Source organism: Lepisosteus oculatus, chromosome 9 (assembly GCF_040954835.1).
Source record: "Lepisosteus oculatus isolate fLepOcu1 chromosome 9, fLepOcu1.hap2, whole genome shotgun sequence".
NCBI classification, from domain to species: Eukaryota; Metazoa; Chordata; class Actinopteri; order Semionotiformes; family Lepisosteidae; genus Lepisosteus; species Lepisosteus oculatus.
Genome location: NC_090704.1, coordinates 39,996,891 through 40,012,780, shown reverse-complemented (window position 1 = coordinate 40,012,780; position 15,890 = coordinate 39,996,891). Strand labels below are relative to the sequence as shown.

Genomic DNA, 15,890 nt, shown 5'->3' with positions numbered 1-15,890 from the left:
AATGTATTTGCTTCTGCAGCAGGTGATCGAGCGTCCCCCGAAAACCTGACGTCAAGACGAACTGTGAAGACTCTGGTGCTCTGGTAACAGATGAGGCTAGGGACATCGTGCCGGTAGCTCCATCTGCGTTTCAAGCTGGAACCTACCGCAAAAGCAGCCCACAGCTGTTTCCAAGCGCACTCGCCTGATGGTATCAGGTAGTAAAAAGAGATGAGCGCGATATCGCTCCCTTTCTTCCCACGGCAGCATAGAAGGAACGTCTTCAGATCAAAAAGGCTTTGGGTACAGGCGGCTTCGACGCAGAACGACGAGTCTCTTTTGGCTCCGAGCTTTTAACCGCTATCTGGTTATATTCATTTAGACCGGCAAGATATGTTCGGAAACAAATAGTGACTTTGTCATTTTTTTTCAGGGAAGAGCACTTGTTACTTTTTTTCTTGGCAATCGTGTACCACTTCGAAGAAATCCTTCTTTAGTGTTATAATACGAGCTTTTAGCGCACAGGTGTGTGATAAAGAAGAATACATAGAACCGTAGGGATTTGAAGGCAGAATGGTGGCATTCTTCGGATTTTTTGGCTTTTCCATAACTGTTAACCAACCAAAAAATGTTCAATGTATATTTTTTCCTCACTAGAATGGATTCCATGTGGCAAGAGGGTTTTGCATCCTTTTAACTAAAGGTAAGAAGTTGAATAAGGCACTTTTATGTGGCTGTAACTTCTCACTTTAATACTTGTCAGCATGTACTGAACGATTTTTTTTCTGTTGCTATGGTGAAATTAACATACCTTCAAATGCAGGCTTTGCTCAATTCTTTCCTTTATTTTCCTCAGCCTCCGCAATATGTTCACTTAGGAGCACACATAACTAATTTCGAAGTGCTATTTAGTTGAGATGTCATACGTTCGTGGACAAAAGAATCTTTTGAATTTTATTTCAGTTATAACTGAACCAAGACTACTTCATTTTACTGACTGTTTTAGTATTGTACAGTAGTTTACTGCAATGGCTCAGCTTGACATAATGCTTTGAAATGAATCGCAACAGAGAATACATTTAAATACCATTCTCAGGTAAGGTTTTAAGAATGTACAGGTGAGAATTTAAGAAGGTTTTTCACTTTTAAGTGTCCATGTTATTTCATTGCACGACGCGATTCTTGTTTGTTGTATAAGATGCAATTAAATGTAAAAGTAAAACCTGTTCACTAATGATTCAATAGGTTATGACATATGGGGTTAGACTATATACTGTACTCTTAGTTTTTTTGCGCGCTCTGTGCGAAATTTTCTGGTTAGAAATGCATGACAGTTTTATTTTTCAAAGGCTGATAAAAATAATCTTGAAAATGAATTTCGTGCGTCATCTCATTGTTCTGAAATCTATTATATTTAAGATTCTATCTAACGGATAAAAAACAATAATAATACAACCTCACAAAGAGTTACAATGCACTGGTTTGATTAAGTCTGGACTTTTTTGGATCATACTACCAAGGACTTGAATGCAATTGTCCGGACTTGTGAAAATGATCAGTCCCTGAAGATGCGGTTTAGACGGTCGATTTAATAGACCACTGTTTCTAAGTCTGGTCACTCTTTTCCTGGTTTACTGATAGTAATCGTCCTTACTTTTATACTGCGCTTCAATTATTACAAACCACTCGCTAATCTCTTAAAAATCACGGATATTTCTGGTAGAAAAACTGATACTATTTGGGTAGATTTTTTCCCACCATTTCTTGAACGTTTTGATATTACATCAATCAAATAGTGCATTAGGTTCTGTTTTTGGTGTTACTGGAGCATAAAGTGAACATAGTGCAGTCATATCTAGATAATAGGCTACAAATGGGCAGACGTTTTTATGTTAGCAAGACCCTGAGTCATCATTACGCACTAGAAGGTTCTATACTATGTTTCTAATACAATTGCTTACTTCAGAATAAGCCACTTTGAGGGGTCCAAGTTCAAATTGTCTTGTATTCTCTTAAACCATAATTTTTGTTCTGTATCTCTTAAGTGTAATTTATTACAATCTAACTCATACTGTGTTCATTATACTATATAATATTCTTTCTTTTCTGGTAAACTTTTGAAATATTTTTGAAAGTGCATATATTTGCATGAAAAGGATTGGCTTAACGAGAATACAGTACGTACAGGAAGATTTTTACTAAGCTATGTTTGCCTTTAATTAGAATAAGTAATACCTTGACTTGATATATATATACGGTATTGTCCTGAAATTCTCGAACAAAAAATGTTATGTTAAGCAGATCTTAAGTCAATTCTCTAAATTGTGCTTGTCAGTGGGAGTGGAGAATGAATGCAAATAGTCTTGTCTTCTCCCAGGAGATTTATAGATCCCATGGCACACATTTAAAAAAAAGCAATCAGTACAGATCACTACCTCGAACATACATCAGAAAAGCCCTCAAATTTAGCCTGCAGCAATTATTTCCCAGATCTCTACAACTGTATACTCTATGCAAAGGGAATACTGCTGCGCACTAATGGTAAGTTTTCTATAACCTGAGAATCATTTTCTATTGCTACAATGATAAAATCATGAGCTAGTTTACCGTTTCCTTCTATATCCCTCATTTACTATAGTTTAAGAGAGCTGCCATACAGATGACAGATGCCTGTAGTTTTCACTTGCAGGGTTGCCTGAGCTAAACCAGGCATATCAATTAGAGACCCCCAGTTCATACTGTTACCTTTATCTTATTCATGTATAATTACTTAATGATAACTGCTACTAATTGGTATAAGTTTCTTTGTACACTCATGAAACCAGTCCTTTATCAAAACACTGCTAAGAAGTATCCGCACAACCAGAATAATCTATTACATTTTTAAATTTTAAATATTGAAGTATTCACTCTTGTACTACTAATATTAATAATATATTAACATTGCATGCTGATGTACAGACATAAGTATATATATATAAAGAAGACCCTCTCTTCATCTTATTTATGCAATGTCATAAAGAAAGCAATTCATTAAGTTTCTCTTGTATGTTATTCGAGAATCAGCAGTTCCATTATACAGTTGTCTATTCACTACCAATTTGTTTTCTATTAAACATTCAGCACTGAAATTGCAGTAAAATCATGTTGATCATTTTTCATTCTTCTGTAAGCATCATCCTTAAATAAATCTATTTTGCCATAGGTGATTAGAATCTTCAAGTGTTATGATATGCTGATTCCACTACTTATCTCTGCAGATAAACTGCCATTTATTTAAAATCTCAAGTATTTAGTATTAAGTATTTTTTTAATTCAGGATAATCGAGAAAACAATAAAAGTATTTGTGTTTGAATTCTTCTGGTATAGCCTTTGTTCTTTGTTTCTACATACTTCATAGATAGCTAAAGGCTGTGATTACGGTGCAGATTTTGATATGTACAGTACCACTTGTAGACTGTTAACATCAAAAGAAAATAAAAATGTCAGAGCATAAATCCCACTGCTACAAAACAGAACTGGGAAATAACATCATAAAAAATTAACATCAGATTATTCCATAAAGGTTGTTTGCGGGTTAATATTGATGAAACCATAATTAAGTTGAAAAGAGAGTGTTTAATCCTCACTGATTAATATAATATTTTATATACTGTCCCTGTGCATCCAACTGTTTAACATAGGGTTTACATAATAGGTTCACTGAACAAAAATGCTTTGAAATGGACAAAGAAAAGGAACTAGTAAGAAGTGTTTGATCTGGAAACTGATGCATGAAAAAATAGGAACTATAGGAAATCAATACCCGGTTCTATGGGCTCATTCATGAGAGAGATGCAAGGCGGGATCCTTAGACACCTTTCCCAAGGGGACAAAACTCAGAAGGAGAATTTAGAGTAGCCAGTCTAACCTAACCTCCATGTCATTTGCATTTTGCACCTGAAAATCCATACAAACACAGGTATAACATATAAACTTCACACAAGTTGTGCTCGGCGGAGATAATCTGTTAACAACTACTAGACAGATGTAAATACTATTTTCCCCTACACGTGCAAGACAAAATAAAATCAAAAAGCACATTAACATTAAAATCCTGAATAGAAGGAAAAGATACTGGAAGTGTTTGTCTCAAATCTAACAAACAGAAACACGGTCAATTAAAAAGATACACCATGTCAGAGTCTGAAATTTTACACGAGGCACCAATGCAAAAAAACATGAGCTCTGAAAAGCCAGTTTGGAATAAAATGAAAAAGAGCAATTTCCTCAACCCTTAATTGCACCAATATTAGTAAAAATTCAGAAACGTTAATAAATTGATTTTAGTCCTGTGCAGATTGGGCTTTTGTCAATAACTTTTAATATCTAGAGTACTTGAATGAAATAACTCACTCATGCAAACGTTATAGGTTTTCTCTGATCTATCCATGCATCACATTTCTTAAAGTCTTTTCAAATTAGCAGCATCATTTTGGTTGAGTAGTGACCAAAATTGAGCACAACTATAGGGAATATCAACATATTAGGGTTTGCCACATGATATAATGACCTTCTACAGGGAAATCAGTGCCACACTTTACCTTGAAACATTTACATTATATCAGCCTTTTCATATATTTTCCACTTGGTCTTATAACCTGTAGCTTTTATGGAGGTCGTTTATTGACTTAATTGTTTTATACCAGCATTAAAGACTGTTGAGTGATCAGGCGACTTATCAGTCTGCTCATAAAGTGATAGGGCCTTAGGGGTACTTCTACTTTTGGCTTGTGGTTTACCAGCCCAGTTACAGTTTTTGTAATTCCTAATCGTCTTACAGTTACCTTCCCATATCTAACAAGTTTCAATAGCGAGTAAGAGAATGCATCTTAATTTGGTTATAAAAGTCTAAAAAGCATCAGAAGGCATACATGCTTATGAATGTCCACTGGTATATCAGTTTGCTAAAGCAAAGTGAAAATATGTCAGATTCTGGATATTTACTTAACCAGCTTTATGTCATATTGTATTAACGATCTTGTTTCTTACCTAATTCCTAGGCCAATGTCATACATGAAGTAAATAAACAACTGAAGGGAATAGGCAAAATGGATCCTGAGACTTTCTCTGCATTCCCAAACCTAACAGACCCTTGGATGTATGATGGCTTAATCATGGGAAATGAGTCTACGAACAACACAGGAGGCAAGACTGAAATCTTTACAGACCACAACTTTGACAAGACAACCACCATGATCATCACATTCATGTATTTTGTGGTGTGTGCAGTGGGGCTTTGCGGAAACACCTTGGTCATCTACGTCATCCTACGCTATGCCAAGATGAAGACCGTCACCAACATCTATATCCTCAACCTGGCCATCGCGGATGAGCTCTTCATGCTGGGGTTGCCCTTCTTTGCCATCCAGCTCGCGCTTGTCCACTGGCCCTTTGGCCAAGTCCTCTGCCGCATAGTGATGACAGTGGATGGACTAAATCAGTTCACCAGTATCTTCTGCCTGACAGTGATGAGCATCGACAGGTACCTGGCTGTGGTTCATCCCATCAAGTCCACCAAGTGGAGGAAGCCCCGCATGGCCAAGATGATAAACTTGGCAGTCTGGGGGATCTCTCTGCTTGTCAATCTGCCTATTATTATCTACAGTGGCTTGCTGACAAAGAACAACACAAGCAGCTGCACCATAATTTGGCCCAATCCGCCAGAGGCCTATTACACAGGCTTCATGTTCTACACCTTCTTCCTTGGGTTCTTTCTGCCCCTGATGGTCATCTGCCTCTGCTACCTGCTGATTATCATCAAGGTGAAGTCCTCGGGAATCCGGGTGGGATCGTCAAAGAGGAAGAAGTCAGAGAGGAAGGTCACGAGGATGGTCTCCATTGTGGTGGCTGTTTTTGTGTTTTGCTGGCTACCATTCTACGTCTTCAATGTCACCTCTGTGACCGGCACCATTAACACCACACCCGTGCTTAAGACCACCTTCGATTTTGTGGTGGTCCTGGGCTATGCCAACAGCTGTGCGAACCCCATCCTCTATGCCTTCTTGTCTGAGAACTTCAAGAAGAGCTTTCAGAATGTCCTGTGTCTCAAGAAGGTGGGAGGCCTGGATGATATAGACAGGAGCGACAGTCGGCAGGACAAGACCCGGATGATGAATGATGCCACGGACACACAAAGCACACTGCTAAATGGAGACCTGCAGACCAGCATCTGAGTGAATGGAGGATTGCCAAGTTTAAAATCTGTTTCACCCCCTCCCACCATCAGTATGGAAATGGTTGATTAAGTGTCAGAACTTAAGTGATGGAAGACTTGCTGTACACTTACTGCACACAGTGGTACTCTGGGACACTTTGAAGCCTTTGTGTCTGATGCACCAAGCAACGGTGCACACCGAAGAAGCTGTGTCCAATGTGAATGGTCCTGTACCCTGTGGTTGTGTAATACTCTTTCCCAAGGACAGTAGGAGGTTATAGGTTTCAACACAGACGTTTTAACTTATTTAGAAAGAAAGATTAATAATGTATTCACCCGTACTGCTTTTTACTGTTTATATGGAGAGGTGAGTCTTGATCATTCAGAAATCACGGACTGCACAATGAAAACTTCTTTCACCGAATGTAAAGCAGTAATAGCAATTTTGGAAGTTTTGTCTTTCTAACATTCAGAAATATTTAAGCATTATAGAGGTATCTTAAAAAAAGAATGTCAATTTAATAGAAAAAATGCTCTCAGTACTGCAAATTCATTTATAGAGATATTCATTATTTCTGGTTTTTATCTCAGGCCCCTCTGTGGAAGACAAAAATATATTTTTAAATATTTCTTCTATTTTAAAGAATACAGTAGCACTATCACAGCAGAAGAGATTTCCAACACTTAAATAAGAAACACTACTGTATCCATGAAGTGGCTCTAATTTCTACTGTTAGTATCATGGACATCTGCAGGGTGCAGCATTTTACTTTGCCTGTGGGTCTGTGTTATGGTGCATTGTTCTGGTTTAATCTGCCACTGTTACTCATACTGCTGAGGCGTGTAATTCAGGTTAAAAGCATTTGATGAAACCTAGAAAGGGTATTACCTTTTGACAACCATTTGTGTTCTGTTGCTGCAGTAGGGCTGAACTTCTGTCTGTTATCTGACACTTTTTTCACAAGACGTTAGAATGTGCTGTCCTCTTGTTTTGTAGTAGAAAATACTCTTTTTCGGGTGCACCTTACTTCATTACCAAAGTTAGTTGCTCATGTTGTGGAAATCCACATTTTTATCCTGGGCAGGGGACGCTACCTCCAGCCTGTGTTAGACAGCAGTGACCATCTGGAATTATTAAACATAACATTGACGCATTTCAAGTATCAGCAATTCAATGTGCGTGTCCTGGTGCTGTTCTATGGTTACATGTAGCAGCTGATTAATTTTGCCAGGTGATCCAAGCCTTTCGGCAATGTACAAATGAGCTCACCTGCTATCTGGATTCACTTCTTGAACCAGACTAACTATACAACCAGTACTGCAATGTGGAATAACGTTTATATTAAAATTCCATTCTCAGTTAGGGCTGCTCTAATTTGCCATTAATAACAATTAACATCTGGGAAAATTAAATCCCTAGTAATTACACAGAACAGTAAAAACTGCAATTCTCCTGTTAAAGCTGTATAGATGTTATTTAATCATGATCATGTATCTAAAAGCAAAGCAATAGTATTCTTTTTTTGACACAAAAGTTTTGTTTTTTTGTGCATAGTTTTCTGATGTTTGTCAATATATTGATCCATCCCGAGCAATTCATAAAGAAATGTTTGGAATAAATGTGGAGTGATAAGTTACACTGTATCCATTATTATTAAAAAGCCTTTTTGTTATTTTACATGTACACTATACATATAAACACAACTTTAAAATGCGTATTTAAATTAAACAGCATACGTGGAAATCTTGATTGTAATTTATACTGTCAACTGTTAGCTTTTAATCCTTTAACTCTGCAGAAAAATAGTAATTATTCTGTCTCTCAGAATACTGAGGAACTTGCAAAGTATTATTATAATAATGCTAATGGATGTGATTGTTAAACATCAAAATAAAGGGCCTTCAAGAGAGAATCAGGCTGGAATAGAGGATGGAAATGTGCAAAGAATTTATCAAGCACAAAGTCAACAAAAAATGTACTTTGATAAAAAAGGAATAAATGATGCCACAGGGCTTAAATGCTATTGATACTATACAAGTAGGCCACTTTATTTCCTTTGATATTATTGCTGTTCGTTGCTGACCTCTCCACAAAAGATTGAAAATAGATGGATTGTTGCTATTGGTAATATACATATGGCTACATTTCTAAAAAGATGTAACCACAAACTTCCATCTCCTGGCTGTGGGTGAACATTCTCTTTTAAAATCTTGTCCTAAAAATGTAGTCTGTCCTGAGGTGACAAGTGTAAAATACTTCATGTATATAAAGCACTTGCATGATAAGTAGAATTTGGTTAATATCTTACTGATTTTCTGTTAAAAGATGAGTTTAAACCAGAAGAAACTGAAAGTTTGGACAGGAAAAGAAACCAACAGGAAGACAATGCCGATTGTGACTCACTCTATGATGTACAGTATATTTACATCTTTGTCTAGCTTTTGACTTTTTATGGGAAGCTAGAAGTTTTAGGCCATCTTTGCGGATGTGGAGAGGCTGGCAATGTGGAAAGATGTTTTTGTACGAGCTTGTGTACTAAAGGTATAAAAGAATGTTCCAGCCCAAAATGTGCTGTTGTGTTCTCATGTCCCTGAGATGGTCTCCTTGCTGTTACAGTAAAAAAAAACAACAGAAAGGAGAAATGTTGAAGAACATGACTTCCATAGTTATGTTAGCATAGCTTGTTCTAGTAGAGATCTAGTTCACTCAGTAAAAACACTTTGCAAGTTCAGTTCTCTTTCTCCTCCCAATCCCTCTAAAATTTGTGAAGGGCTAGAACATGTACTCTTGAGTGCAGCGTTCCTACTTAACAACTATTTGTCAACTATTCTGCCGAACTTTGATAAATGGCAGGGACCTACAACTTGTAAATTGTGCCTTTTATTATCTGGTACTCCTCCCTCAAGGAAATCCAGAATCATCCTTTTTTTGTTTTGCTCAATTCTCCCCCTTCCGCATTGTTGCCTATTGTTTACACAATTATTGTGTTTTTGTGTCTGGTAATTATCATAATAGACTTGAGAGTATGACCTGTTTTCCTGCATTCATCATTATTCTGTTTCTCCGGCTACATCCTGCTCATGAGTTGGTGTAAAATTCTTTACCTCTAATTGTGAAAACATGCTTAAATTCTTTGATTGTTGCAAGCAACATAAGACTTTACACAATATGCTCTTTTCATCTCTAGTAACTGAAAACATTAATGATAATGCATTGCATTTAAATGCATTGATCTCCATGTTCTGTCTTGAAGCTTGCTGTTCAATATCTGCTTTAATGTATATGTTGTTTGTATTTATTGTTTAATTAATCTTTTTGAAATTGCTTGTTAATCTGCCTTTTTTTTTAAAAAAGTGCATTGCCTGGAAAAACCTAATTGTAAATCCTAAATCCTGCTAAAAATCATCGCACACTGCAAGTGCTTCTTCACTTTAGTTAAGCTCAAAGAATATATTTTAATAGAAACATATTAAGAAATCATTTGTAATGAACCTGAGTTAGAGACAGCAGAGTGCTACATGCCAGTGAGTGCAGCTGACTGAAATGCTGCAATTGTTCTCTTTTTTTAATAAAAACAAGCTAACACTTTTTACTACCATTAACATTCATGCCGTGGGACAATTCTACATACTGTCCCAGTCTATATATATTTATATATCTCAGAGGAATAGAATACCTGTGCCATGTAAACAAGTAGGATATAAGTATACAAAGCAGTTAGACACAGAAGTGAACTGAACGGCAACATTTTTTATGTTGCAAAAACAGCCTAACCCCTCTTTAGTACTCTTACTAGGTTTCTACTTTATCTCCTTATCAGGTCAAACAGCAGCTCTGCTTCCAACTCTCAAACAAAAGCATTCGTTCTTTAAAGTCCAATACAGAATCCAGTCTCTGCCGATCTCCTCCTTTCTCTCTTCTCTTCTCTCTGTCCTTCTCCCATCTCGCCCAGAGTCCTCCTTCCTCCTCTCCTCCTCATCCTCCAGGAAGACTGTCCTGCTTCTGTCTGATCAATATACCACCAAAAATGTTCCATCATGATCCAGATGTATTTTACGTCTCTATCTCTCATATATTCATATAGATACTTTTTCTAAAATAATTATACGTTTATGTAAAAACTGAGCCTCAAGGAAAAATATTGACTTTAATATTTACCATTTGGCTCCAAGAATGCACAAAAATCATTGCAGGGCTGGCAATTCTATTTATTTATATTTCCCTCCATCACCATAGGAACAAAAACTACTAAAAAGGCCCAGGGATTGGGCCTGGGTACCCACAATTCTTAGTGTAATGAAGTGTTTTCCATTCCTAATCCTAAATGAGTTCTCCTCCTGACTAGGTGTTACTAGTAAGTATGAACTAGTCCCCTAGGTTGACCCTATCTGTACTTATCATTTTTAATTTTCAGTATACGTGGACTCTCAGTCCTTAAGTAAACAGCATTGCCTTGGTTCTGGACTGAAGATTTTCCTTCTCAGTAGAAACTACGGGACCAACAAAAACATCAACATAAAAGCACCAGATTATTAGGATTTTCACAGGATCTATGAGTGAACCAAAAAGTAAAATGCACTCGTATTGTAAACATTTAATTGTGTGTTTTGATGCTAAAAATGCATTCACATATAAGAGAACAAAGATTTGTCCGTGATTATGTACAGGCTTTTAGCATCAAAGCAGAGCAAAGATTCAGAATGTGAAAATATCTTGGTTTTGTTCAAATCTCTCAAAGTTTCATTATTAGTGTGCAAATGGCACACATCAGAACAGTGGAGTGGAAAATGAGCACTATATGCATATGTATGGAACATTTATTATACAGAACCTATTACTTATGTTGAATTCATTTCAGAACTTGGCCAGGTCTGTGATCTAACCAGACAGAACGTGTTTACTTCTCTCCTTTCATCTCTGTTTTTATTATTCTTTCATGGTTTAATGCACCACACTTAAAGGAATCACACAATTTACAGACAGGATGTCAGCTGGATTAGGATAGAAAGCCTTTGGGGAAAGCTAATATTGGTTTAAGCCCTTGTGGAGCGGAACTCATACATTTTAGATTTAGATAAGGACAAATCTGTTATTCTGACAGCTGACGGTAAGCAACATGCCCTAGGTTTATCATAGTATCTCTATGGATTTTTGTTTTAAAAGACTTCTCTTTATTTTGCACATCACATACAGGGTATCCAGATCCACAAATTAATTTTCTAATTTTCCAGATTATAATCAAAATGCTTTTTCAGAATTTGTTTCTATTTCCAGCAACACATCAGAAGTACCCAATTCCCTGTAGCACTCTGCAATATTTTGTAAAGTACCACTTTTCTTATATAAACTTTCTTTTGAAGCTGTTGGAATAATTGTAATTTTTAGTTGTCCATTTTTAACGGGCCAAATGTTATAGCAGAAAATATTTAAAAATGTTGTGTTTCAGTGTTTAAAATAATAACATTTTTTTTTCGGTCAACCCAAAATTGATATGCTATATATCTATGGAAAATAAAATAAAAGATTACTTTATTTCTCCCTCTTCTATTTTCCATTCCACGCTCTAAAGGATGTAGGAAAGGTGGTAACTACATTCTACAGGAGACTACCTAGCTCATTAGATACTTCATTTATACTATATTGTGGAGCACAGAACTCGATATATAGTAATATAATATGCCGCATGATTTTTGATGTATTAAAGATTATACAAGGAAATCATACAGCACATGTCATACTGTATACTGTATGTATACTGTATTAACAACCTTGATTTGTGCAGACAGTGCTGTTGATCCCATCTAAAGTCTGTAAGACAATGGGAATTATTAGATGCTTATGTGTTTTTATTGGCTTATTCACATTTCATGCAGATATCCAATGAAATCTTATGTTATTGAGGTATGTAAGCCTCCCAGATTGTTTAACTTGATCATAAGACTAGCTTTGGACCCCTGTAAATGCTCAAATATGACACACCGTGCTTAAATAAAATGGGAAATTACCCCGCCACTCATCTGAGAAACTTTAAATACATATGTACAGTATATAGAGAAAGATTTTAAAGCAAAAAATATTGCTGTATTTTGTTTTATTAAGCTAAGGGTTTACAGTATTGAGACTTTGGCCTCATTTACAAGGGAACATTGAAACAATGAATGAAAATGAAAACAATGAGCAATTAGATGTATAAGAGCTGTAAGACTCACATTGTGCAACCAGACAGTAGTGAAATAAGAAAATATAGATTTGTGCCTGAACACTTAACATAGCCAAAAACATACATGAGGGAGAAAGCAATTTTTTTCTGATTTCACAAAATACAATTGTAATTGTAATCACACTGCCCGAGACACACTGCAGAGGCTCCAGGGAAAGGACAACTTGTGTAGTTCATTCTGTGCCCCTGACTCATTCAGCCCCTGACTGACTCCTGCCAAATGCTCATCACACACTGAGCTGCGCTTCTGTACAGTGAAAAGAACTTACACACTGTAATTCTGCTCGTCTCCGATATGTGCTCCTGCCAAATGTTTTTGCTTTTGTAAATATGTGAAATGATTACGATTGTTATTAGTTGGAAATAAAAAGGCACTGCATATTAAAGTTTGTGAGTGTCTTTTTCCTGCTTTAAATTTATCAGAAAGGACTTTGTTCAACATTAATCAGAAAGGACTTCTGATATTTGCCCAAGATAGCAAATTTAAAAATCACGAGGTAAGCTACAGCACTTCCAGTACCAAGGTTAAGCACACCTGAAGAAATTATATATTTGAGATCTAAAGGCTGGAATCATAATGACAGACTCATAATTAATATAGTATGTACACCTATAACAGTCTGGGAAACTTTAGGGTTAAAACGTTAATGGTACCTGTATATATTTTTGTGGGTTTAAATAAATAAGGTTTTTAACAGGGATTAATAAGTAATTAACAGAAACACAGAATCATGGATTCATGCTATATAGTATACAGTACTGGTGGCATACTGTAATTTACCTTCAGTGCAATAGGCAATGTACTCAGTTGTGCAGTTATGCATTTTAGATTGTTACCCTGAGAATCAATTAACAGCAAAAACAGTTCTGTTGTATGTTCATGCTTTGGGATATGAGACACAAGGTGTGACAAGGTTAATCCTTACCAGATGTAGTCAATGCACTGCCAAACTTCACTAACATCCTGTGCTGATGAAAGACTGGTGGTACCAATGTCCGCTGACACCCTCTTTGCTAAGCAAATACTACAGTAAGCAAAGCAAGGAAAGTCCCACTGGCTACTCAGCACCATCAGCTGTACATTTAACTTGGGCAAACATGCTTGGGAACAGAGTAGGCTCTGAACACAGAGGAAATCTGTGCCTCTCACTTGTGGCAAACAACTGTTTTAGATGCAGGAAAACACACCATTTACCAGCACTGTTGTGTTAAATTAGCACCTGTTTTTCCCTCCAGGATGACAGCACACCAGACTTACACACGAAGTTAGGAAGGGACATGGATATTTCAGGATGCTGATTTTAGAGTTTATAAAACATAAAGGAAATGTGTTTTGCTTTTATGTTGTAACAGTGGGAGTTTGTATTTTCAAAATAGGCATAAGCAAAACCAATGTGACTCAAAAGCTGTATGAATGCTGTTCATGGCTTCTTAATAGTAAACCATTCGGTCAGATGGCTGTATTCTTCACCACATAAGAAACATCAAAAGACTACACAAGGCACAGGCTCTGGAGTCTGGCTACTCTTTTCTTCCCTGAAAAACTTCATTTTATACCAGACTGTTAGTAAGCAATACTCCTCTCAAGCAAACAGCAATCCAAGTGGTCTGTGTTTGTTTTATTATTTGTAATACCATCCAGAACTGTTCTGGGTCTGGATGTTTGCTTTATCGCAATATTAAAATATACTTATTTGAGGTTTGCCTGCTTCACAGTCCTTGTCATGCTCACAGGCTGATATCTTTTCCCGCTTACCTGTACAATGTAAATATTAAACAGCTATTATGCTCTCCTTTAACTGTGGACAGACAGTATCTCAGGGTCGAGGCACTCTTGCTGCTCATTGGGTTTTTTATGTTTGCACATTTTGCTCAGCTCAGTCTCTTTTTCTGATACACCTGTTATTTTTTATCCCTGAATAAACTTGAGACAGGCTTTCATCAATGCATTAATGCTTTGATGGAAATGTGCAAGTCAAAAGAGCAGAGGTACTCCCTTGTGCTATCCATTATTCTGCTCTGGAAGGTTTCCAGGACTACTCCAGCAAGATACTAAGCCAAGTGCAATGCTCAGGGATGTTTGTAGCCCATTATTTATTTAAACTCCTATTTTTGAATTTCTAGTGCCACCTATTGAACAAATGCAAACAGTTCAATTAGCAAAACCAAAGAACATTATGCATCCAGAATTCTGAAAGATGTATATGATGAATAAATATTTCATTCCAAAATCACATCTTGTGGCATCTGTAGGTTTACGTAATGATTTTCCCAGATCGTAGTTTCACTCAAGATAAGGCAATACTCAACTTCTATTTATTTTAGCCCAGATGTTTTCATAGCAAAAACAAACAAGACTTCGCAATTAGATCCATATTATTTGCCTTTTCCCATGTTTTAGAAAGCTAGACTTACATGATAATTTGCATTAATTAATTTAAATGTAGCTGGAGTGCTGACACCTGTGTCCTGGCTAAATCCCCCTTGAGACTAGCCAATCAAAATTTCCCTTTTAATTCACCTCTGCAGGAAACTGCAGTGCTATTTTTATATTCTGGGCTCAGCATTGATGAGTGTGTTTCAAACCACGGTAAATGTAAAATGATAATAGTAACTTGTAAAACTTCCCATTTATATCACCAAATTGACAAAATGTCCCAATAAACACACCGCCATGTTCTGCAATACAGAACAAGGCAACAAAACCTCCGATGAGGTGAAGCGGCCCTGTGACATTGTAAAGAAGCAGACTTGTGATGACATCTCTTTTAATCCAACAGAAATATTGCTCTTTACTTCAAGACGGTTTTGCCGATAAATGGAACTTACATGTTAACTATGTATGCAGATCACGGTAATATATCCGCTGCACAATTTGTACTTAATTTGCTCGTACATACCTTTACATTAGTCATTACAGTGACTAGCGAGCAGGAAGGGCAGCATCACGTCACAATTCGTGAGAACTCCTGCTCTCACATGTGGCAAGACCAAGAGTTTGCAACAACATGGCAATTTATAGTGATTTGGTGTGAATCCGAAATGCATTAAAGTTTTCTATACCATCAATACATGTATTTTGTTATCAAGAAAGTAGGCCTTCAGTTCCCTTTTAATGTAATTTGTTATTTCTTGGCCTGATATTTTGTGTTCTGACATATTAACAAACTTGCAGCACTGTCAAAAATGTTACTGTCTCATGAAGAACTAAAAACTGTTGTAAACTGTTACAACAGAGTGGTTGCCATGGGTGTGCTGTACAGATGATTGAGAAAGTAGGTCCCCTCTTCTATATAAAGCACTTTGGGATCCATCTGGATAAAAAGAAACTGCTGTACAGATGCAAGGGATTTGTATGGTTATTCTTATAATTATCATTAACACACTCAACAGTTTTGGGAAGGAAATACTGATGCACAGATCCAAGGACACATCAAAGCAGGTAGTTTCCCCAGTAATTTTAGAAACCATTGAATGCGTGACAATTACAAGG

General features: G+C 36.7%; 1 protein-coding gene across 1 annotated transcript; it reads left to right on the top strand.

Moving 5' to 3' along the window:
• On the top strand, positions 1-12,770 carry LOC102687496 (somatostatin receptor type 2). Its single transcript, XM_015356791.2, has 2 exons — positions 1-682; positions 5,023-12,770. Exon 2 carries the CDS (start codon positions 5,071-5,073, stop codon positions 6,193-6,195), a length of 1,125 nt encoding a protein of 374 aa, XP_015212277.1. The 5' UTR covers positions 1-682; positions 5,023-5,070; the 3' UTR covers positions 6,196-12,770.
• The last annotated feature ends 3,120 nt before the right edge of the window (positions 12,771-15,890 follow it).